The sequence below is a fragment of the Typopeltis vanoorti genome, chromosome 1, assembly GCF_054136105.1.
Source record: "Typopeltis vanoorti isolate ZY-2024b chromosome 1, IOZ_Tvanoo_1.0, whole genome shotgun sequence".
Classification (NCBI taxonomy): Eukaryota; Metazoa; Arthropoda; class Arachnida; order Uropygi; family Thelyphonidae; genus Typopeltis; species Typopeltis vanoorti.
In genome coordinates, this window is record NC_143549.1 from 43,559,472 (window position 1) to 43,582,545 (window position 23,074).

The window sequence follows — 23,074 nt, forward strand, 5'->3', positions numbered from 1 at the left end:
TCTCTCTCTCTCTCTCTCTCTCTCACACACACACACACACACACACACACACACACACACACACACACACACACACACACACACACACACACACACACACACACACACACATAAAATCTGGAGTTTCATTTTTTTATTTTGTGGTATGTAAGAATCTTTCAGTTTATCTGAAATATGAATTTAACATATCCGCTTTCCTTTTCATTTCTTGTTTAGGATATTTGTTAAGTGCAATAAATCTTAGTAGCGGTCAAGTTTTACCTTTTAGCTTCGACGTTCAGAATGATGAATGCAGCCGTCCACAAGAAAATCTATTTTGTGCTCAAGCAGGTAAGTTTATTGGACTGATGGTCTTAAATAAAATACTGTAAAAGTAAATAAAGAATTGCTGACAAAAGATAGGTTTCATTAGTAAGATCGACGAGAGAGAATTCGATGCAAAAGCAGAGCAGCTGATTCTCACACCGTATTGGAACCACTGCGATGGTCTTGAATGTTCTTGAAACTTTTGCAGCTGAAATGTGTACTGTGTATATGGTACAACAGAAGTCATTTGAGGCTAAAACGGCAAAAAGGCATCATATAAAAGCTTTGAACGATAAAGATAGCAAGTTAGCTCGATGAGCATAAAAAATTAAACATTTAAAACGTTAAAATAATAAATATTTAAAACAATTATTTTTTTTAAAAAATTACAATAAAAAAATTAATTAACATTCCATGTAGTTAGCGCATAGTCTAAAGGAAACAAAATTTCCAGTAGATGGCGCCAGTATCCAGTAAGAGGAAATAATTACCCATAATTCCCAATTGTGGTTCACGTCTCTGCTGTAACATTGTTATCAAAAGGGATTTTTTTTTCTTATTTAATGTAATAAAAATGAAAATATTTTATAATATGGGTTTGGTTGCTGAACAACCATCAATTAGTAGATCAAATAACCGTTCCGAAAGAACAGAAAAACAGGAAACGGAAAATATGTCTATTAGAGCTCCTCTATGATGATAACCTGTCTGTTGCAAAATTGGTGATAATGCAGAAAAATAAACACAGGTTTTGCGTTAAATGTTGCATAAAATAGGGTCCAAAATTGTTACGTTTGGTGAGTTAGCGGAATCCCGTCTAATTTGAAAGTATTTTATGAGAAAATACTTTACTTAATTTACTCCAATCTTAGTTTACGATTCCGTTTCAGGAATGCAACCTATGCCTGAAAAAAGTATGATGTTTCTGCAATTTTTTAACGTAAAAAGTATCCCCTTAATACTTCTTTTGTTGTATTGACAGGCGATAACAGAGTGAACCAGCAGCCGATGCTCACTTCTATACATACCGTATTTCTTCGCTGTCACAACTACTTTGCTGCAGAATTGGCGACTCTTTACCCAACACGAGACAACGAGACACTGTTCCAACAAGCAAGGTAAGTGTTTTGCGACTCCTCATAAATTAAGTTTACAATTTATTTGATTGCTTTCTTTGCATATTTTAAGGTATTAGTATTACTATTTCCATACAAGAAGATAACAAAAAAAAAAAAAAAAGATGAAAAATGAACTAGCATGACAGATCAGAAATTTCAAAGAAAATTCATATAATGAGCAAACTCGATCAGATAATTTGATCAAAACCTCTCTTTAACCATTCACAAAGTTGCTTAGGGCGAATGTTTAGCTGGTGTGCTCAGTGAACAGTTGAAGCGATGTTTTAATCAAATTATCTGATTGAGTTTGCTGATCTCATGAATTTTATTTGGAACAAAATTCATATAAAATAATGAAATGCATTATTCGTTGTTTATTAAATTGGTCACTTATAATGGGCAGAATTGCTGTCTGTAGGTTATTTTCAAGCCCCACTGTTTATTTTTTCTCAATTAGATGGTTGCCATTTTTTTTTTTTTTTACAATAGGAAAAAGACTTTCAGAAGAAGACAGGTATAAATATAATGAGAAAGACAAAGGTGTAGGTTTCTAGCTTAACTGTGATTGTCTTTAGCCGGGAGATGAATGTGATCGTCCAATATGAGACCGCTGCATCGCTTATTGTAGAACTATGCCAAAAATAAACAAAAATATAATAAATAAATAAAATTAATTCCTAAAATAGAGAAAAATCCTTAACCAACTCACGGTATTAATGTACTACAGACTTACAATCTTTCGTGAGTGAGAGTCACATAAACATTAAATAAATGAAGTTCATCATCTGGGGTTTTAAATGTTTAAAAAAGTAAAGATGGAAGTCATTTCGATAAACAAAAACTGAACGTAAACATCTATATATACAAAAGATATAGAAACAAAAAAGAATGACTATGAAAAAGTAGTTAAAGTTAGTATAAGAGAAGGGGGAAAGTCAGCAGGTAATCAGCTTATCACTTTAGGATAGCATCAGAATTTTGAGGAAGATTTTTGGTACAACCATTCCCACCCACCTATCCCACTGAAATGTGAGAAAAAAACGGCCTAAAGATATTGACATTTATAGAGATCATTATGTTCTAACAGTAGCGCAAATGACAAGTCTCAGACCGAAACGTCAGGACTGCAAAGGTTGCAGATGCCGTAGGCTTTGTGTCAAGAATAGTTGAAGTAAATGTTAGCCAAGAAGAGAAATTTGATCTCATCCGTAATCGCGACATAAGAAAAGACCAAATAAGATATTTCTAGCGGAAAAAAATCGCAAATTGTATTATCTTGTCAACCATCCCCTTAATATTTAGACACACCGTAAGTTAAGAGCCATGTGGTGCTATGTCGTGAGGCTTGCTTCCCGTAGATCTGCGAGTGGGGTGGAGAGGAATGCCAATTTGCAATAGTATTCAAAACTAGTCTTCAAGATCACAATCTCAGAAAACAAGACATGTTACATGTAGACTATTAAATAATCGATCTTCGGATATTTGAATTACATTTCATATACAGAAGCAAAAGAAAAAAAAGTAATGTTTTATTTTTATACATTATTTCAAGGGTTCTAGTTTCCACTTTCACGTTAATGTTAAAATTTCATGGGCGCTCGTTTTCTGTTTTTGATGTTCTTGTTGGGTAATTCTTGAAATACAACACTTACCCCACGATATACAGCAGCAGAGCAGCATTGGACTCCTATTCTTAAACAAACATTCTTAAATGTTCGTTTAAGAATAGGAGTCCAGTGTGCTGAACTTTCGAAATGATTGCCATATGATTTTGATCCTAATGAAGGAACTCATTTTAATTTCTAATGAAGGAAAAGCAGTTTTTTTTTGAGCCAAAGCAATTTTTTTCAATATTTGTTAAGGTTCATAAAGTTTCAGCAAAGTGAAATTTATTTACTTAATTCAGTTGATATAGGAAGAATTTTAATAGATGTTGATTTACGAATTATTATTTTTTTTTTTTTCATATAGGCGTGTGTGCATTGCGATTGTGCAAGTGATAGTCCACAAAGAATTCCTGCCTGTTACTCTGGGAAGTAGAGATATGGCGTTCTTTGACTTAAGAATAAAAAGGAGAGAATTCACTGTCTACTATCCTTCGATAAATCCAACACTGTACACGGACTTCTCAACTTGTGCTTACCGACTCCATTCCTTTGTTAGTAATACAGTATCTTTTGTATCAGCCAATGGAAAAATAAATCGATTTCGTCTACAAGACAGCTATTTCAAGCCATTTTCATTATACAACGGATCACTGGACAGTTGCATGCGAGGATTGTTGTCTGATCCTTCCCAGAGTTATGACAATTACTTTGTTCACGACGTTAAGAATATGTTGTACCGTGAAAGTGGAAATAATACTGGTCTGGACCTTTGCGCCTTGAACGTTCAAAGAGGAAGAGATCACGGTTTGTGTTCTTACACGCACTACGCTGAAACTTGCCATGGAATGATTATAAGAAGCTTCAGCGATCTTTATCGGTATCATTGGGCAGAAGGTGTGCCTTTCATGAGTTTTTCAAGTGTGGAGCAACTACAGAAAGTATACAGGTAAGCGAGTCCTTTTCAGTTAGAAAATTGTGAAATATTTAGAATTAAAACGGAATTTTTAACATTATGAAGGCACGACCAATAAAATATAATCTTGTCAAGGGATCTCAAATAAACTGATAGTAAACGTCCTAAAACTTTGTGTTGCTTTTTATAATAATAATAATAATAAATAATAATAATAATAATAATAATAATAATAATTTTAAATTGGTAATTGTTTCATAGTTTTATACAATATTATCGCTAAAAGGTTTTAAAATAATTAAATAAGACAAAAAATTAAATAATGAAAATAATTTAATTTAGTATAAATTAATTTAATTTATTATTGATTCACAGTTATACAAAACCATCCCCCAGAGAATAGTTGGTATCGAAGGTTGGTTGTATGAAATTTATGAAAGTTAATTATTATTTGTAATCACGATTTTAATTTGTATTTTCTAAACTACTTTGATAGCGTTTTTGAAAATACCGTGTTAGTCGACAATTATCATTTCATCGCAATAGATAGATGATCTCATCTATCTATTGCTCCACGATGCATAGCTACGGGTATGTTATTGTATCAGTCCGAAATGTATGCAATTATATATTGACGAACTACCTAAGTCGATTCTAGTGTCTAATGTCGTAAACATTCAGGATCTTCTGTATTATTGGACTGCTTTCTATTGTCAGTGCACAGTTTTTTACATTTGCAGTTGATCATTCACACAATTCTCTCTTTCTCTCTTTCTGTTAATGAAAATTATGTGATATTGATGTTAGAAACATAAAAGTGACCAAAATGATATAATTATTGTTCTTTTTCTGCTTTTTTTTTTAAATTATATTGTACGGTATTGTAGTTGAAGTCAAAATATTCTGTTTCAATAATCCCTGCAATGGTAAATATATACCACAAAAAACGTTTGGCTTCACTGGTGAATGTACTTTCTATAAAGGTCAAATTATAATAAAACTTTCGTGTATGGGCTCAACATAAAAAAAGGATTGGCTAATCAAAATATCTATAACATAAAGAAGCTTTAATAATATATCCTTTAACTACAAATGAATCTCAATCCATTAGGTAAATTTAAAAAAGACTCTACTTAATTTCATACACCATTCATAAAAATACATGTGTCATCATTAACTTAACGAATTTTTCTATTTATTTCTATAGAGATAGAGAAATAGAGATAGAGAAATGGGAACGAATCCAATATCCTTGGAGGGTAATAGATGGCAATGCTGTAGCTAATGAAGTTCTAACTGAGGCTCGGCTATTGCTGTTACTCTCCTGCCATGATCAGGGCTTTATTTATTTCTATATCTTTCGTTACCGGCCGAGGATGTAGCTGGTGTGTTTGGCGCGTGAATGCCTGACGTGCGGGATTTTGATAGTTGTTATAAAATGTGATTCAAGGAATTTTGACTAGTAAATTTACTAGTGGTAAATAGTTTTACTACTATAATCAATCGGTTTATTTTTAAAGAGGTCCAAAGAATCAGCTAACTAGGTAAGTCAACAAATTTCAAAACAAGGGCGAAACGCTAGGCCTACTGCCATTAGTATCGCCATTGTTTCATTTACTTCATTAAAAACTGTCTATTATTACTATTGTGGAAAGGGAAAGTCATGTCCTGCTCTACAGAACAAAACTTGGGTCTAACCACGGATGCACTGTACGAAGAACTTAATTTTAAACAACTGCTGGCAGTCTTTAAACACGGAGGAAATCTGCTTCATACAAAATGGCCAGGAAAGGCTGTAGTTCATGAAATAAAAGAAGTTGATACAGATGACTCTGAACTCTTAGAACTTCTTCAAGACAGTGCTAGTGAAATAGCAACAACTGCTGAGGATAATCCCCTTACTGACCACACCGATTATCAGGAGGTTCGCGCATGCAAAAAGCGCAAAACTGCGGCCTCTGAACCACCAAATGTGGGTGTAATGGAAGAAGATGGCTCTGTCCCGGACTCTCCTACCTCCTCAAGGGAAAAGATATCCCCAATTATTCTGCGTGAAAAGAATAAATGGATATCCCTAAAGACTACGACGTACAACTTACAGATCTCATACAGCCAAGCAAAAAATATCACAGACGGCATTAAAATCCAACCCAGAACAGTGATGGATTATCGACCGCCAACTGTGACGGTCCTCACACTGCCGACTACAGAGGATGCACGTACAATCCAAGAAATAGAAAATCAGAAGCAGAAACATTTTCTTCCTCACCTATGTCAGAGACTACTTCAAAGTTTCCTGCAGTTCAATATAAAAGGTCAGATGCCCTTCAGAAGAAGTCAGAGGTTCCCAAAAGAGTAACTCCGCATCAACAATCTAGGACATAGCGGATGTAACTCGTCCTAAACAGTCATCCTGTGAACAGACAACACCACACACACAAATCTGGCAGCTATCATTACCTCTTCTCTCGCATATGCTGTTGGATTTTAGCAGATCCAACCCATCACCTTCTTCTACCAAAAGCTTCCTAAAGGATACCCAAACCATCATCTCAGCACTCACTAATGAACAGTAATAAACTAAAACCAGAATCTCTAGAGGTCATTGCGTGAAACGCGAACGGCCTGCGGAGTAAGATATTAGAACTTCAAAATTTCGTCCAAAGACATCAGCCAGATGTCTTTTTACTAAATGAGACGCACCTAAGACCTTCAGACAACCCCAAAATTTGTGGATACCAACTGTATAGAGCTGATAGACTATCCCACAGAGGAGGAGGAGGCACGGCAATTTTCATTAAAAATTTCATCTGTCATCACTCCATAAACATCCCTCCTACCACCAACCTCGAGGTCACTGACATTGAGATTCTCACGAGTTCTGTCGGCAAATTAAAAATCTTTGCAGCATATCATCCTCCACAAAAATCATTACTCTGCTCGGATTTGAACGCCTTATTCGATACCGGAGATCCTATCATTGTGACAGGTGATTTAAATGCCAAACATTCAGCCTGAAATAGCTGTTCCACCAACAAAAATGGACAGATACTACAAAACTATGCTGGTTTCAACAGCCTTCTTGTAATAGGCCCGCTGATCCCACCCATCACAACACTTATGGTTGGGCTGATGTGCTGGATATAGCCATATTGTAGCACATCAGACTCCAATACAATTTAATGGTGATCAACGATCTGTCATCAGACCATAACCCAATACGATTAAAATTGGGAAACCTTGAAAAATTATCTCCCCCCCTCACTCATTCATTCCTTGAGAAAGGCTCTCCAAGGTACCTCCAAAATATATTGGTCCTGTTCCCATCATTAAATCAAAAGAGGAAATTTAAACAGCTGTTAAAAACTTAACAGAACAGATTAAAGCAGCCTGTGCAGTAGTTACTACCCCTGCAACTACCCGCAAGTCCATCCACTTGCCAGAAGATATTATGAATCTGATTAGAGAAACAAATAAGGCAAGAAAAAGATATCACAACACCAGGGCGCCGCAAGACAAACGAATCTTGAACAGGTTCAACTCTGCAGTGAGAGATGCCCTTGCAGCCCATAGAACTCAACTCTGGGAAGAAAAACTACCCTCCATCTCTGCTGATAACCACTCCATATGGAATCTCATCCGAAAGATTAAAAACAGAAATAAACCTCTTCCCCCCCTCCAAACAGATTCAGGTCTCATCCACACGGATGCTGATAAAGCTGAAGCAATAGCAAATCATCTTGAAAAACAATGTAAACCTGCATACGATCACCTTGATTTTAACCATATATACAAGATCCACCGAAATGTCAGATACTCACTCAATTCTGCTCTCGCATATTCCACTTAAATTGCACCCACCTCACCTGCTGAAATATATGCTCTTATTAAAAAGTTAAAAACAAAAAGGCTCCTGGACCCGATAGTATCTCTAACAAAGTAATAAAGCTATTGTCCATCTGACAAATATAATTAACTCCATCCTTCACTACAAATATTTCCCTTCCTACTGGAAACTGGCGGACATTATACTGATCCATAAACCTGGAAAAGATCCCAGATTACCTCAAAATTACAGACCAATCAGCCTCGTCTCATAAGAATTACCTTCTCGGCAAAATTGCCGAGAAGGTAATTCTTACCAGACTTCAAGATTCAGTACTCCGATTAAATATCCTGCCTGAGGAGCAGTTTGGCTTCCGACAGTTGCATAGCACCACGCAGAAAATACACAGATTGGTGGAACACATCATCACGGGTTTTAACGGCGTCAGTGCACTGGGGCTGTTTTCTTTGACATAGCCAGTGCATTTGACAAGGTTTGGCATTATGGTTTGCTATACAAACTGATATCATCTAGTGTACCAGTCGGAATGATTCATCTTATAAAGACATGCCTCTACGATAGGCACATGCAATTCAGGATATGTGGGATAGTCTCAACACAAAAACGCATCTTGCCTAGAGTTCCACAAGGTTTCTTACTAGCACCAATCCTATTCTCCTTATACTTGTATGATATATAGTGTTGTTGTTGTTATGTTGATATTGTTGATAGTATTTATTTCTATAAAATATATAAAATAATAAATAAAATAAGACAGAAGTGCTTAAAATTTAATATAAAATATTAAATAAAATGAGATAAAATGAGACAAAAGTGTTTACAGTTTTCAGTGAGCAATTTATGCTATACTCTGAATAGTAATTTAACTTTAATGGTTTAAGGAAATAGTGTTTCAGTTAAACTATTTTTAAGACACTATTAAAATGTTCCAATAGTATTTAATATTACCAATAATACTGATACTGTTTTTTTTTTCAGTGACGTCAGAGACATAGATGCTTTTGTGGGAATGATGTTTGAGAACTTTGATGTTGATGATGCTTTGATTCCTCCTACCGCCAGATGCGTTGTGGGATCTCAGTTCCACGCATTAAAATTTGGTGACCGTTTTTACTTTGAACATGGAAGTCAACCAGGATCATTTACGCAGGGTATTTATTTTTAATTTTTTTTCACTTTTCTCTGTTATAATTAATAAATTATAACTATTGAAAAAAAATCTGTAAAAGCATCTACAAAATTTTCTACATCTACAAAAAGATTCATCATCATCTTCTCAGGAATTTACGCTTAATGGTTTGTTTCGTCTCATTGTATCTTTTCTTTGGTCGTCACTGACTTCTATTATGTCTTCCAACTGGGTGGTATCTTTATGAATAGTCTTAAATTTAGATTCGCTAATGTCTTGACATAAGATATGGAAGAAGTCTAGCCAATTTTTGAAAAAATTATATATATATATATATATATATATACATACATACACACACACACATATATATATATATGTGTGTGTATGTGTGTGAAAAATACTTCGGAATGTGCGCCACAGAGTGTTTTCAGAAACTTTTTAAGAATGCCGATTGTCAGTAATCATCAACAGTGTTGATCATAAATTGTTGTGGGTGCCCGTCTGGCTGGAGCCACGATTTTGAAAACCGCGGAGCTGCTACTGGTTTCTCACGCCTTTCTTAGACAAGCAGTAGCTTGTCTAAGAGAGGCGTGACTATGACCCTAAGACAGTTTGTCAGGAACGACATCGTCTGAGAAATCTTGTACGGACAAGTAAAACTGCCTGAGTGCAGCAATTAACGGAAGCGTTTAATAAAAGTTGTTCTCGATCCACATCTCGCGGAACTATATGCAAGGAATTGCACATAGTTCAACTTTGACCATACGGAAACCACTAATTTATGAGAAGTTTCTAATTCATATTTGCTTTCCATTTTTAAACGTCTTAGACTCAAGAACAAGGTATATTTTTCCGATATACAAGAAGCATGTGCACTTCCTCTTATTATTCCTTTGTTTATAACCAGCATTTGCTTTGTTTCGTAGGTTGCTATGAAACTTTAAAGTGCAGAAACAAATTTATTACAGCGACATTACAGCATTTTTCACTTATAGAAATCAGAACACAGGGAAGACTATAAATTTTTTTTTAAAAATAAATAAAAAACAAACAAACAAACAGATGAATGTTATTGCTTCTTTTGAACTATTTGAGTTTGAGATTTAAACTCAAGCAAATCACGACGTTGATCCCTAATATATATATATATTTTTTTTTTAAATCGGCTACTGATAGTAGTATATTAATCCTATGTATTTGACATGTTTGTACACTCTCCTTTCAGACCAGCTTAGACAACTGAGAAGTATGACCCTTTCAAAACTGTTATGCTATTTAACCCACATTGAAGAAATCCAACAGTGGGCATTTATTCCACCTTCACATAGGTAAGATTTTCTCAATTGAAACATGGTTATTCTTCTGTTTTCAATGTTAGCAAAATTTTAACAAAGATATGAATTTAAGTCTATTCTGAATTGACTTATTGATGAATACTTTAAGAAAACTGAAATTCTTTAGGTTAAATGTTATTCAACAATGATTTTTGTAGTTTTAATTATCTGCCTTCTTTCTGCGCTTTTCCGTATACTTACCTGCTTAATTGATAAGTTAATATTCTTCTTTTTATGTAAATAAAATGCTCAATGTTTTCGTGGCGTAAGTAAAACCTTTCATGTATTTTTACTAATTAATAACTAGAAAGGTATTTTTAAATATGTTTTCATCCTATTTTCGAACCTGAATGAACTATTCAACTTAAGCACCATTTGCATTAAAGAGTAACGTGATTTAGCTTTTAGTATAGTGTAGTGTAGCGCACGATAAATTAACATTAATAAGAACTACTTTACGTAATTTTTCAATATGTACACATTGTTTTTGTTGTTGTTGTTGTTGAGAGACACATCCAGGCAGTCAGGAAGTCATCCAGGGAGGCCATATACTACCTGCACCAGCTGTCATAGTTGTTTTTAAATTCATTCGCACTACTCGCACACGTAACATCATCCAATAGCAATCCATTCCAATCACGCACCATCTTATGAGAATAAAAAATATAGCGCTCATCCCATTCTCGAGGGCATCATGCTCAACTTCCAAGGATGCCCTGGCATCCTTTCCTCCACCTTTCATAAAATGAAAAATTCCATCAACTGAAATCCTACATGATTCTTTCAGAAGTTTGTAAGTCTCAGTCATATCACCACGCTCTCTCCTGTTTGCTAGTGTTTGCAGCCTACAAATTCTCAATCTATGTTCACAATCAGTAGTCCGCAATCCTGATATTATTTTTAATACTCTCCTTTGCACTCTCCCACTATATCGGAATCACCACAGAAGCCAGGAGAATAGATCTGTGCACATTAATCCAAGTGAGGTATTATCCAAACCTTGTAAAGAGAATCAAAATGATTATTACATTTACGGCTATTTTTCCTGCTTCTCTTTAGGAGTGCCCCTGTTTAAATATCATTGGCTTTGTTATAATTTGTTTAAGAGGAGTAACATGGGAGTTTTCCCAGAAATAATATCCATAATGAATCAAAATGATTTCCTTATCGTTATACGGCAAGCTTCGTTTCAGCATTGCAATTATCTTCTGAGTTGTATTTGATCCTTGCTAGATGGCTCTTGAACTTCAACTTCCTATCTACTGAAACTCCTACCCTCATCAGTTTCTTCTAGCATAAATCCACCATTATAATATGGCATTGCATAGTTTTCCACATATTATATTATACATTGCATATTATACCGAAGTGTATCACTTTGGATTTACTAATATTGAACTGATAGCTGTTTCACATGCCCATAATTCCAATCTATTCAAATAATTCTCGCAGTACTGCATATCAACAGCATTCCTTATTTCCCTGCCTATCTCTGAATCATCAGCAAACAGCTATATGTCGTCTGTCAAATCCTTCCCAATGTCAGTAATGCATAGATTGAACAGCAATGGACCAAGGAATCATCCATGTCTGTCAATCAGCCATCCTTTTATCCAATCCTATATTCTAAAATTTATACAACAGATTCTTCCATTTCCGTCCTTTTGCAGAACCATTTCTGCAAAAGGACGGAAATTATTGTTGAAATTATTGGACTTCTGCTGTACTAATAGCTTGTCCATAATGAATACCTTCTTCCAGCACCGAGAAGTCCATAAGTATACCTGGTACAGGGATACACTAGAACAAAGGTCTCTGATTGACTTCTTTATAGTCTCAGCAGACCTATTTTCCTCAGTGTTGGACGTTCGTGGTGAGAAGAGGGAAAGAATTGTCAACTGACCACCACCTTATTGTGTGCACTCTACGGCTTCAGAAACCAGATGCTACCATCAACGCTGGTAGGCCTAAGCAGCTATACCGCATGAAATGGGAGACATTGGAAAATGAGGCTGTGAGGAAGAATTTTGCAGATGACATTTCCTCCAGGTTCAAAGAGATTCCCAAGCATACTGCAGATGTTGAGGAGGAATGGAAGCTGTTCAGAACAGCTGTCACTGCCTCTGCACTCTCATGGTGTGACAGAAAGCGGCTCAGCGTGGCAACGGGCAGTGAGAAAAGGACACCTTGGTGGAACCAAGAAGTCCAAAAAACTGTCCGTGCAAAAAAGGAGTCCTACCTAACATGGCTTAGAGTCAGGTCACCTGAGATGCGTTTGCAGTATGCTGAGGCACGAAAAGCTGCTGCTTAAGGCAGTAAAGATAGCAAAGCAGAAGGCTTGGGTATCCTTTGGAGAAAGATTAGATTCATCCTATGCAAATGCAAACAAAGTATTCTGGCAGACCATCCGCCGCCTTCGAGGGAGGAAATCGTGCACAGCAAGGGTAATTAAGGCCTCTGATGGTGCACTTTTAACAACCGAGAAAGATATCCTCCATAGATGGAGGGAATACTTTGAGAGTTCTTAACCCGGGTGGCCCAGCAGTTGTGGACATCCAAGAGGTGCACATCGGGGCAATGACTACTCTCACAGCAGAAGAGGTCCATTTAGCAATAAAATTGCTAAAATCGGGCAAGGCTGCTGGCGATGATGAAATTCGGCCCGAAATGCTAAAAGCCGTAAATCGAGACGGTGTTCTCTGGCTGACTCGAGTGTGTCAGGCTGCTTGGATATCTGGGCGAGCACCAAAGCAATGGCAGACAGGCATAATAATACCAGTCTTTAAGAAGGGAGACCAGAAGGATTGCAGTAACTATCGTGGCATCTCTCTGCTCAGCCTGCCTGGGAAAGTGTATGCTAAGTGCTTGGAAAGACGGTGCAGGAGCATAGTTGAGTCAAAGTTCCAGGAAGAAAAATGTGGCTTTCGTCCTGGTAGAAGCACAACTGACCAAATCTTCACTTTAAGGCAAGTCTTTGAGAAATCTTGGGAATATGCCAAGAATGTCTACACATGTTTTGTGGACTTGGAGAAGGCATATGACCGGGTTCCTCGGGATAAGCTTTGGCAAGTAGTACAGGAGTATGGAGTGGATGGCCAACTAATAGCTGCCATCAAGTCCCTGTATGAATGCCCAGAGTTTTGTGTCAGGGTAAATAGCACAAAGTCTGAACCTTTCACAGTCTCCGTTGGCCTCCGCCAAGGGTGTGTTCTATCACCCCTCCTTTTCATAATATTTATGGACTGGATTGATAGGCACAGCCGAGGCAGTGAGTGTGTCAGAATTGGAAAATGTATCATTGGACGTCTGCTTTTTGCAGATGACCTAGTTCTGCTTAGCTCTTCCACAGATGACCTCCAGCGTACCCTGGATAGGTTTGTAGCTGTTTGTGTAGACGCCGGAATGAAGATCAGTGTGGCCAAAACTGAAACATTTGTGGTCTCAAGACAACCATCCCAGTGCACTCTAAATGTAAGTGGAGTTCCAATGAGACAGGTGGAGAAGTTTAAATACCTTGGATCCATATTCACGAATGATGGAAAATGGGACATAGAGCTAGATACTCGAATTGGCTTAGCAAGCTCAATATTGCGGGAGCTTAGCCGTTCCGTAGTATTGAAGCGGGAGTTAAGCCAGAAGGCAAAGCTGGCTGCCTTCAATACAGTCTATGGCCCCATCCTCACCTATGATCATGAGAGTTGGGTAATGACCGAAAGAATGCGGACACGAATCCAAGCGGCTGAAATGAGGTTCCTTCGAGGGGTTGGGGGTCTGACAAAACTCGACAGAGTCAGCAGCTCTGCAATTCGGGAAACCCTCAATACTCAACCGCTGCTTCTCCGTGTTGAGAGATCACAGTTACGCTGGTACGGGCACCTGGTCAGAATGCCACAAGAGAGGCTCCCTCAGCAGGCCCTCTTTGCCAAGCCAGAGGGTGGGAGGCCACGTGGAAAGCCAAGGACTCGCTGGATAGATTATATCCAAAACCTTGGGTGGACACGTTTGGGAATCCCACCAGAACACCTGAACTTGGTGGCAGAGGATCGTGACCACTGGAAGCTCCTCTTGCAGCCTCAATTAGGAAGAGTGGGCCTTGAAGACGTATGTATGTATGTATGTACGTATGTATGATTCTTCCATGCTGTATTCTGTTTAAATTAAACATATTTGGTCGTTTGATAATTAAACATAAAAACTATTGTTCTGACTATTTACAAAAACAAACTTACATTATAGCCTACCAGTTTCGCAAGCAAACTGTCTAGCTTTTTCAAGGCGTTTACGGAACAACATAAAAACTAGTAAATGCAAATAGAAAGGAACATAAAAACGTTGTAAACAAACTAGAAGCTAAGGTTATACGTTCGCGTGACAGAGACTGAAAGGACTTATTGTTCTTATTCATTATCATGCATGCGTGTTTGTTGTAAACGTGTAATGTGATTACTGGCTAGTTGTAGTTCAGATGGATTTAGAGAGAGAGAGAGAATCAGGTTTTTCCACGAACGGTTTAGAATGGTACCCTGATTTCTGTTGAGGTTTCCGCCGGTTATTAACACTATTGTGGCTTCCTTGAATAAACGATGTCTGTAGTCGTCATCCAGATATGGCATGGAGCTGTTTTGCCACTCTATCGTGTGGTTAGACGTACAGAAATGATGTGCTAAGCCGGAAGAGATACTTCTGTTGTGGTCTCTGTCACGCGAACGTATAACCTTAGCTACTAGTTTGTTTACAACGTTTTTATGTTCCTTTCAATTTGCATTTACTAGTTTTTATGTTGTTCCGTAAACGCCTTGAAAAAGCTAGACAGTTTGCTAGCGAAACTGGTAGGCTATAATGTAATTTTGTTTTTGTAAATAGTCAGTATTAAAACAATAGTTTTTATGATTAATTATCAAACGACCAAATATGTTTAATTTAAACAGTTTAATGAAACTCAAATTTCGATGCATGGAAAGAGAAAAATTCAGGAATTTCAAACTTTTGAACCACTTAACATTCCTTAAACGTTGCAGGGAATTCTTCCAAAGTTCCTCATAGTCAGAGGTCATATCAACTCTATATCAGCTAAATAAATTTATCTACGTACGTCATTGGCGCTTGTAAGAGAAAGGATTCAACACACGAGGTACGAACTAAATAAAATGATATTAATTGCCGCAAGTTCTTTGATGATATTTTTAGCAATGTAGATTATACCATATGGAATAAAATAGATCAAATGATACAACGCAGTTACGAAAAAACTTTCAAACTTTATAAAAACAAACAAATTAGGAAATTCAATGAACTTTACAAGAAAAAATACCGGACACAAAACAACCTCCCGGACGACAAAGCGATCTTTAATTTGTCAAATCATAGTCTCACAAATTTGAGAATGAATCAGACATTCTCAAAAAAGGTTTTAACTTTGCGATTACGCCCAAACACGTTCCTAAAATGGATTTCATGTGTGGAATTGAAAAAGGCCTATATCCACTACCACACTATTAGATTCAAAATTCGATAATCCTAGCCAAAGCTATTCTCAAAACGTCTCCTTATGATAGAAAGGAAATCCTCACCTTGAAGAGCAACAAAGATATCATTATTACAAAGGCTGATAAGGGAAATTCAACAGTTATCCTTAACTCTAAAGATTATTATAATAAGTTAAACGTATTACTATCAGACAACTCCACCTATAAGATCCTAGACAGAGACCCCACAATAAAAAATCATAATGAAACAAACCAACTAATCAGAAATTGTAACATTTGGCCAGAAGAAGTGAAGAGAACACTAGATCCTCACATCTCATTACTCGAAGACTATAAGGGACACCTAAAATACATAAAAAGGATATACCTCTCCGTCCAATCGTTGATGGAAGATCATCCCCAACTTTCCTTTTGGAAAAGCATCCTGCAAACTTATTAAATAATAAAATTAGGTCAACGGAATCCTATATCAAGAATAGTCAGCATTTTGTAAATAAACCCCAAGCCATTAAGATTGCACCAACAGACATGCTAGCCAGGATGTTGTATCCCTTTTCACCAATGTAACCAGTAGAAGAGGTAATAAACATCATCCAAGACCTTTTTCCTCTAGACATCACACAAATGTTTAGACACTGCCTTCAGTCTAATTTCTTCAAAGTTAACAACACTATATGCCAACAATTAGAAGGCCTAGCAATGGGAAGCCCACTATCACCATTTTGTGCAGACCTTTTCATGAAAAAACTTGAAAAAGAAATTCTCTCCACAATCTCCCCTATACCATCTATATGGCGGAGATATGTTGATGACATATCTCCGCCATATAGATGGTATAGGGGATTCATTATAAAGCAAGACAACTTAGAAAACCTAAAATCGTTTGTGAATAAAATTAACTCAATACATAACAAGATAAAATTCACTCTAGAAGTGGAAAACAACAGCCAACTGCATTTTTTAGACATCATGATAAAGAAACAATCAAATAGTGTCAAATTATCCATTTACATAAAGGCTACAGACACTGGAAGATATATTCATTATACTTCAAACCATCACAAGACATACAAACTGAGCATTATCCACATGTTGAAAAATAAGGCCAGGAAGTTTATATCAAAAGAGGAGGATACTCAGACTGAACTCTCACTAATAGCCAACATATTATCACAAAATGGATATCCTCCAAACATCATCAATAAATATCAATACGTGTGACAACCCCAGACAAGAAGAGTCAAGCTCCCAGCACATTTATACTATAGTGATCCCTTTCATCAGGTCAATTTCTTATCAAATATCCAGAATACTAAGAGCCTACAACATCAAAGTGGTCTTCAAACAAACCACCAGCATCAGACAGGTTTTAGGATCCCCAAAAGATAAGGTGCGATTCTACAAATATCCAGGAGTATATTACATTCCTTGTTTCTGTGGCCTTGCCTACATCGGACAAACTTCACCTAGTTTAGAAATCAGACAAAAAAGAACATGCTGGTGATATAAACCACAACAGAAGTATCCCTTCCGGCTTAGCACATCATTTCTGTACTTCTAACCACACAATAGACGTACAGAAATGATGAGGCAAAACAGCTCCATGCCATATCTGGATGACGACAACAGACATCGTTTATTCAAGGAAGTCACAATAGTGTTAATAACCGGCGGAAACCACAATAGAAATCAGGATACCATTCTAAACCGTTCGTGGAAAAACCTGATCCTCTCTCTCTCTCTAAATCCATCTGAACTACAACTAGCCAGTAATCACATTACACGTTTACAACAAACACGCATGTGTGATAATGAATAAGAACAATAAGTCCTTTTAGTCTCTGTCACGCGAACGTATAACCTTAGCTTCTAGTTTGTTTACAACGTTTTTATGTTCCTTTCAATTTGCATTTACTAGTTTTTATGTTGTTCAGTAAACGCCTTGAAAAAGCTAGACAGTTTGCTAGCGAAACTGGTAGGCTATAATGTAAGTTTCTTTATGTAAATAGTCAGTATTAAAACAATAGTTTTTATGTTTAATGCTGTATTCTGTCAAAAGCCTTAGCAAAATCCAAACGTATTATGGCAATATTATTATAAAATTTGTTTTGTTAATCAGATTTAACTTTCCGTATAATAATCGTGACCCTTCTGGTCCACTGCTTAGAATTTTATTAACTGCCATCATTCTTATGCGCACGTTAGTCCTTCCACAACATCTTTTTCTTATAAATCTCTTGCTTAATAAGGTTACAGATCCATTTCTCTCCTAACTAATTTATGCTTCTAAACTTTACAGACACATTCCCGATATCGCATTATTTCAGTATTTTTAAACGTGTGCAAAGCACTGTCAGTATCCTTCCCATCCTACAACTGACACCTTGTTGCAGAACCCAACATACTCCTGTTGTTTATAATTTCTTGCTTTGTAGTTCAGCATGTAATCTTTTTTCAACGGAACATTCATGAACTTAACCACTTCCCATGAATAATTACGTCTTTAACTGAAACTCCCTCTGACACTATAATCAGATCTAACACTCTTTGACCTCGTGTACCTTCTGTCACATGCTACTTGAGACAGTTTTATCGGAACAACTCAATAGCTTCACATTTCATTCTTCTCACAAGATTTTACTGCTGCCCAAACATACCTAATGTTAGATATTTAAAGTCCTCCATTGTAATTACTCGTTTCCTGTTTATCACCTTTATTTCATGATGCATTGCTTTGTCACTAGCAAACAGATCCACTGAGTTTGTAACAACACGTTACTAACATATTTAATCTTGTTTGACTCCATCGCACATCAGATAATTTCAAGCTTACTACCATATGAAAAACTGTTACTAGTATTACACTCATAAGTCTCAATACTAACCCTCTTTCCTCTCATTTTTTGTCTATCGATACCAGTTAGTATGGCTGATTCTGATAGCCGGGTCTCACTAATGCCTACAATATGAGAGCCCAACGTATCGCATTGAATCGTGTGCCATGTTAGCCCCTTCTTCTTAATCCATTTTTATCATATCTAAGTATATACTTACGATTTTCGCTTTCTTACTACTCCCTCTCTCTCTCTCTCTCTCTCTCTCTCTCTCTCTATATATATATATATATATATATACAGGGTGTTCGGGATAAATTTGACATATTTATAATTAATTATATTTTTCCGTAAGTTACATGTATTAACACACACTTCTCTTCATTTAAAAGTTTGGACCCTTCTTCATTCATATACAAGATGTCAGAAAGGATGGATAGCTGGAACCCACCTGAATCATGGAAGAGAATAACTTGTATCATGATGATTCGTGCCCGCCATCAAAATAAGGATATTACGACTGCTGCCCAGTGCTCCCTGAATACAGTAAAAACAATCAGGCATGAACTAGAGACTTGCAATGGTGACTACGAGGATGTAGCAAGAAGAAAGATCCCTAGCAGACGATCTGATTGCGTTCGTACAGCAGAATTCCTCGCAAATCTGCAGGAACAGGTGTTGAAGAACCCTGGCATTGGAATTCGGGCTTTGTTCGTGGAGTTGCTAACTGTAGTCAAGCCCTGGATAACAAGGGTAGCCAATGGTAGGCCGTATGTATGGCAGCAGGATTCGGCCCCTTGCCACACCTCTGGGAAAAGTCAAAAATGGTTGTCTGAAAATTTCTACGACTTCACCAGTCCAAATGTTTGGCCTCCAAACTCCCCAGACCTTAACCCCATGGATTATTTTGTATGGGGCGCAGTTGAAAAAGACACCAATCGCACTTCCAGTAATACAAAAGCCCAGTTAATGGATAAAATTAAAACGTTTTTGCGGCCCTTCCCAGGGAGACTGTAGCATCAGCTTGTTCGAGGTTCCGAAGCAGAATTGAAGCTGTGATCGATGCTAATGGTGGTTATTTTGAGTAAATCTTGTTGATAGTATTGTAATTAACTCTGCCTGTAATGTTTTTTTGTCAATTCATTAAATTTAATAGATACAAAGAAGATTTTCTTTTTCCTTACGAAACTGTCAAATTTATCCCGAACACCCTGTATATATATATATATATATATATATATATATATATATATATATATATATATATATATATATATATATATATATATATATATATATAGTAAATGTAAATACAAGATTTTTATCTTTTTTTTCTATGCAGAAATCCATCAGTGACGTGCAGTGGATATCCTCCAATCGATCTATCTTATTTCTAATGCTCACACGCTGTAACATGCATATTTGTCAACCAACAGCATTCTGGCCGATATGAGTCACACAGAAATAAATCGCATTGTTGCATTCATGAAAGTGACTGACGATAAATTATTTTTTCTATTAATATGTGTTAATAATATTATCGTATTGCCATACAAACAGGATATCTTATCATATGTTCTGGTTTATATTTTTATATTCATTGTTGATGTTGGTACTACATACTCTCGATTAAAAAAAATCAGGCAGGATAAGAAATTAAAAAAAATAATTAATAAACTATTAAATGACCGTATAACTTTGTAAATTATTAATACTGTAACTTTGTAAATAATAATACAACTTTGTAAATAATAACACAAATCTGTAAATAACATAGTAATAACAAAAAAATAAAGAAAGAATAAAATACTGAAATAGTGTAGTTGCTTATGTCCATCTATTAAATTCTTGACAGAAAAAATAAATAGTATTATTATATGCAAAGTAGATTCTAGGTCTACTTAAAACATACCTAAATTGGAAGATAACTGAAATTAGTTTATTATTATTGTTTAATTTTATAATTTTTTATACAAAATTCTACTTTAATTCTAAATGGAAAGTTTTTATTATTTTTTGTATTATTTTAATCACATCGCTAACAACAGTTCCGATAAAACTTGATTATTTCAATCCTGTTGCGCTGATTATGGAACAGGATTGAAACAATTTAATCTTAAAAACTTAAGCATACTTCCAATCTAACCAATGTACCAAATTATTATTATTATTATTATTATTATTATTATTATTAAAATCTTCCAGTATGCAGACGACACGGCCATAGTATCCATTCACAACAATGCAAATATCGCTTACAAAAATATGCAACACGACATCAATCAAATCACTAACTGGTTAACCGAAAACGGCATATATATAAACCCTGGAAAAACAAAGCTAATGATATTCAAAAACCCCCAAACCCTGCCCATAGAAACTAAATATCTCACTATCAAACATTCATCCTCCTATACACAAAGTGCAGAACCTAAAATCACAACCATCACACAGGGGAAAACAACACGCTATCTTGGACTTCACTTCGATGCTGATCAAAGTTGGAATAGCCATACAAACTACCTACATACCAAGCTTAGGATAATAGCAAGCAAACTATACAGATTAAAAGACATTGCCCCAAACCACATAAAAATACTAATCTATAAAGCATTATGTGAAAACATTTTAAGATATGCAATCACATCATACGCATTCTGCGCAGACTACAGACTTAACAGGCTACAGTGGTTGCAAGATAAAATGAAAAAACTGATATTCTGGGAACAACCCACTCTTATGCAGGAAGCACGGACAAAACACAAAATATTCAAGGTGAAACACTTACGCCACTACACAGTCATGTTAAAACACTACTACAGCCCAACATATAGAGTAACCAGAACAACATATCAAATAACAAGACCACAGTCAACAAACTACATAATATATAAGTACAACAATCACCACGGCAAAGCCACCCGAAACTTCTACGTACCTGACATGATAAACAAATTGCCGTTCGACAATAGAAACCTAGGAACATACAGAGAGTTGAAACAGGCACTATATAAATATTATAGCGAGAATGAAAATTAGAGCAATTCCTGTCTCTCTCTCCCCCACCACACACACACACACACACACACACACACAAACCTATGACAATCCCCCCTCTCAAAAACTATCACTACAAGAACACAAAGAAACAAACACACCACATCTAAATCCAACCCTATTTGCACAAAAATAAAAAAAAATAAAAAAATAAATAAAAGTTAAACTGTAATAGCAGTCGAAGCCTTTCAAGCACGTACCAACAAACAGTAAAATCAACACCTGGCTTGTGACTAGTATAGGAACACAACCATGAAACCACCACCCTCTGTCATCTATTATCTTCCTCAGATAAGCTCTGCTAAGCTTCGAGGAAGAAAATTACTAACTTGCAAGAATCTGTTATACACACTTGTAATGCGTTATAAATATTATATATATATATATATATATATATATATATATATATAATTACTACAGCAACTATGTATGCAATTCATCTGAGACATAAAAAAAAGAAAAAGAAAAAATTATTACTATTATACTCAAGATTGTATATATGTATGAGTAAATATTTTAGCAGTGAACAAAAATATTATTTATTTAAAAAAAAAATTATTATAATTTAAAAATATTAATAACTCGCCAGTATTTGTTATTCACAATTGTAATGTATTATAAATATTATGTATATACTGTATATATATATATATATATATATATATATATACGTGTAAATAAAACTATTGTTGTATCTATGTATGTAATTTATCTGAGACAATAAAACGTTAAAAAAAAATATTATTTGGAATATATTCGGAAATACTATCACTGTCTCCTGTCCAGGTCATATAAACGTCCGAGCACCACCAAACAGTTACACTGCATCAGTCATAAAGTGCATTACTTCACCGCTCTAAACCTGCACATCGAGACAATATCCATGCAATGCCCCCCAGATGAAAAACAACACAAAACAATAATAGACGAAGAAATAGTCAACCACGAAATAAGAAACACAGACTTGGAACACCTGGCATCAGATTCAGCAGATATGTTATACAACAACATTAAACTCACACTGGAGGAAATATATAAGAAAGCCACAAGGAAAGTCAGAATTCGTTCAAAAACAACACAAAATCCTTGGATAACACAAAACTTAATCCTAGAAAGGACGCTTTATGGAAAGAATTAAAGCGATATCCAAATAACACAGCTTTAAAATTTGAATATAAGATAACAAGGAATCGCCTTACAACGCAAATCAGAAGTGCAAAAAGAAGCTACCACAGAGACAAAATAACCTCTGCACAAAACAACATGAAACAAACCTGGCATCTGATCAATGAGATGCTAGATTTTGTTTCCAACACCGCCGCCTCCGAAACCATAAAACACAGCTTCATGAAAGACGCAAAACCTATCCAACAACTAGCAAATGACTTTAACCAATACTTTGCAGACTCCATCCAAGAACTGCACAGAAATATTCCCCCA

At 35.9% G+C, this 23,074-nt stretch overlaps 1 protein-coding gene across 2 annotated transcripts in view; it reads left to right on the forward strand.

Annotated features, from left to right (window-relative positions):
• LOC150109933 (salivary peroxidase/catechol oxidase-like) overlaps positions 1-22,047 on the forward strand; it is a 42,303-nt gene extending 20,256 nt beyond the window's left edge. For both annotated transcript variants that reach the window (XM_090397317.1, XM_090397316.1), the window contains 6 exons: positions 217-330; positions 1,289-1,424; positions 3,396-3,977; positions 8,770-8,942; positions 10,149-10,251; positions 19,920-22,047. In XM_090397317.1, the coding sequence (XP_090253443.1) occupies positions 217-330; positions 1,289-1,424; positions 3,396-3,977; positions 8,770-8,942; positions 10,149-10,251; positions 19,920-19,974 (1,163 nt within the window). In that variant the 3' untranslated portion in view covers positions 19,975-22,047. The remainder of the gene's footprint in view (positions 1-216; positions 331-1,288; positions 1,425-3,395; positions 3,978-8,769; positions 8,943-10,148; positions 10,252-19,919) is intronic.
• Positions 22,048-23,074: the final 1,027 nt, after the last annotated feature.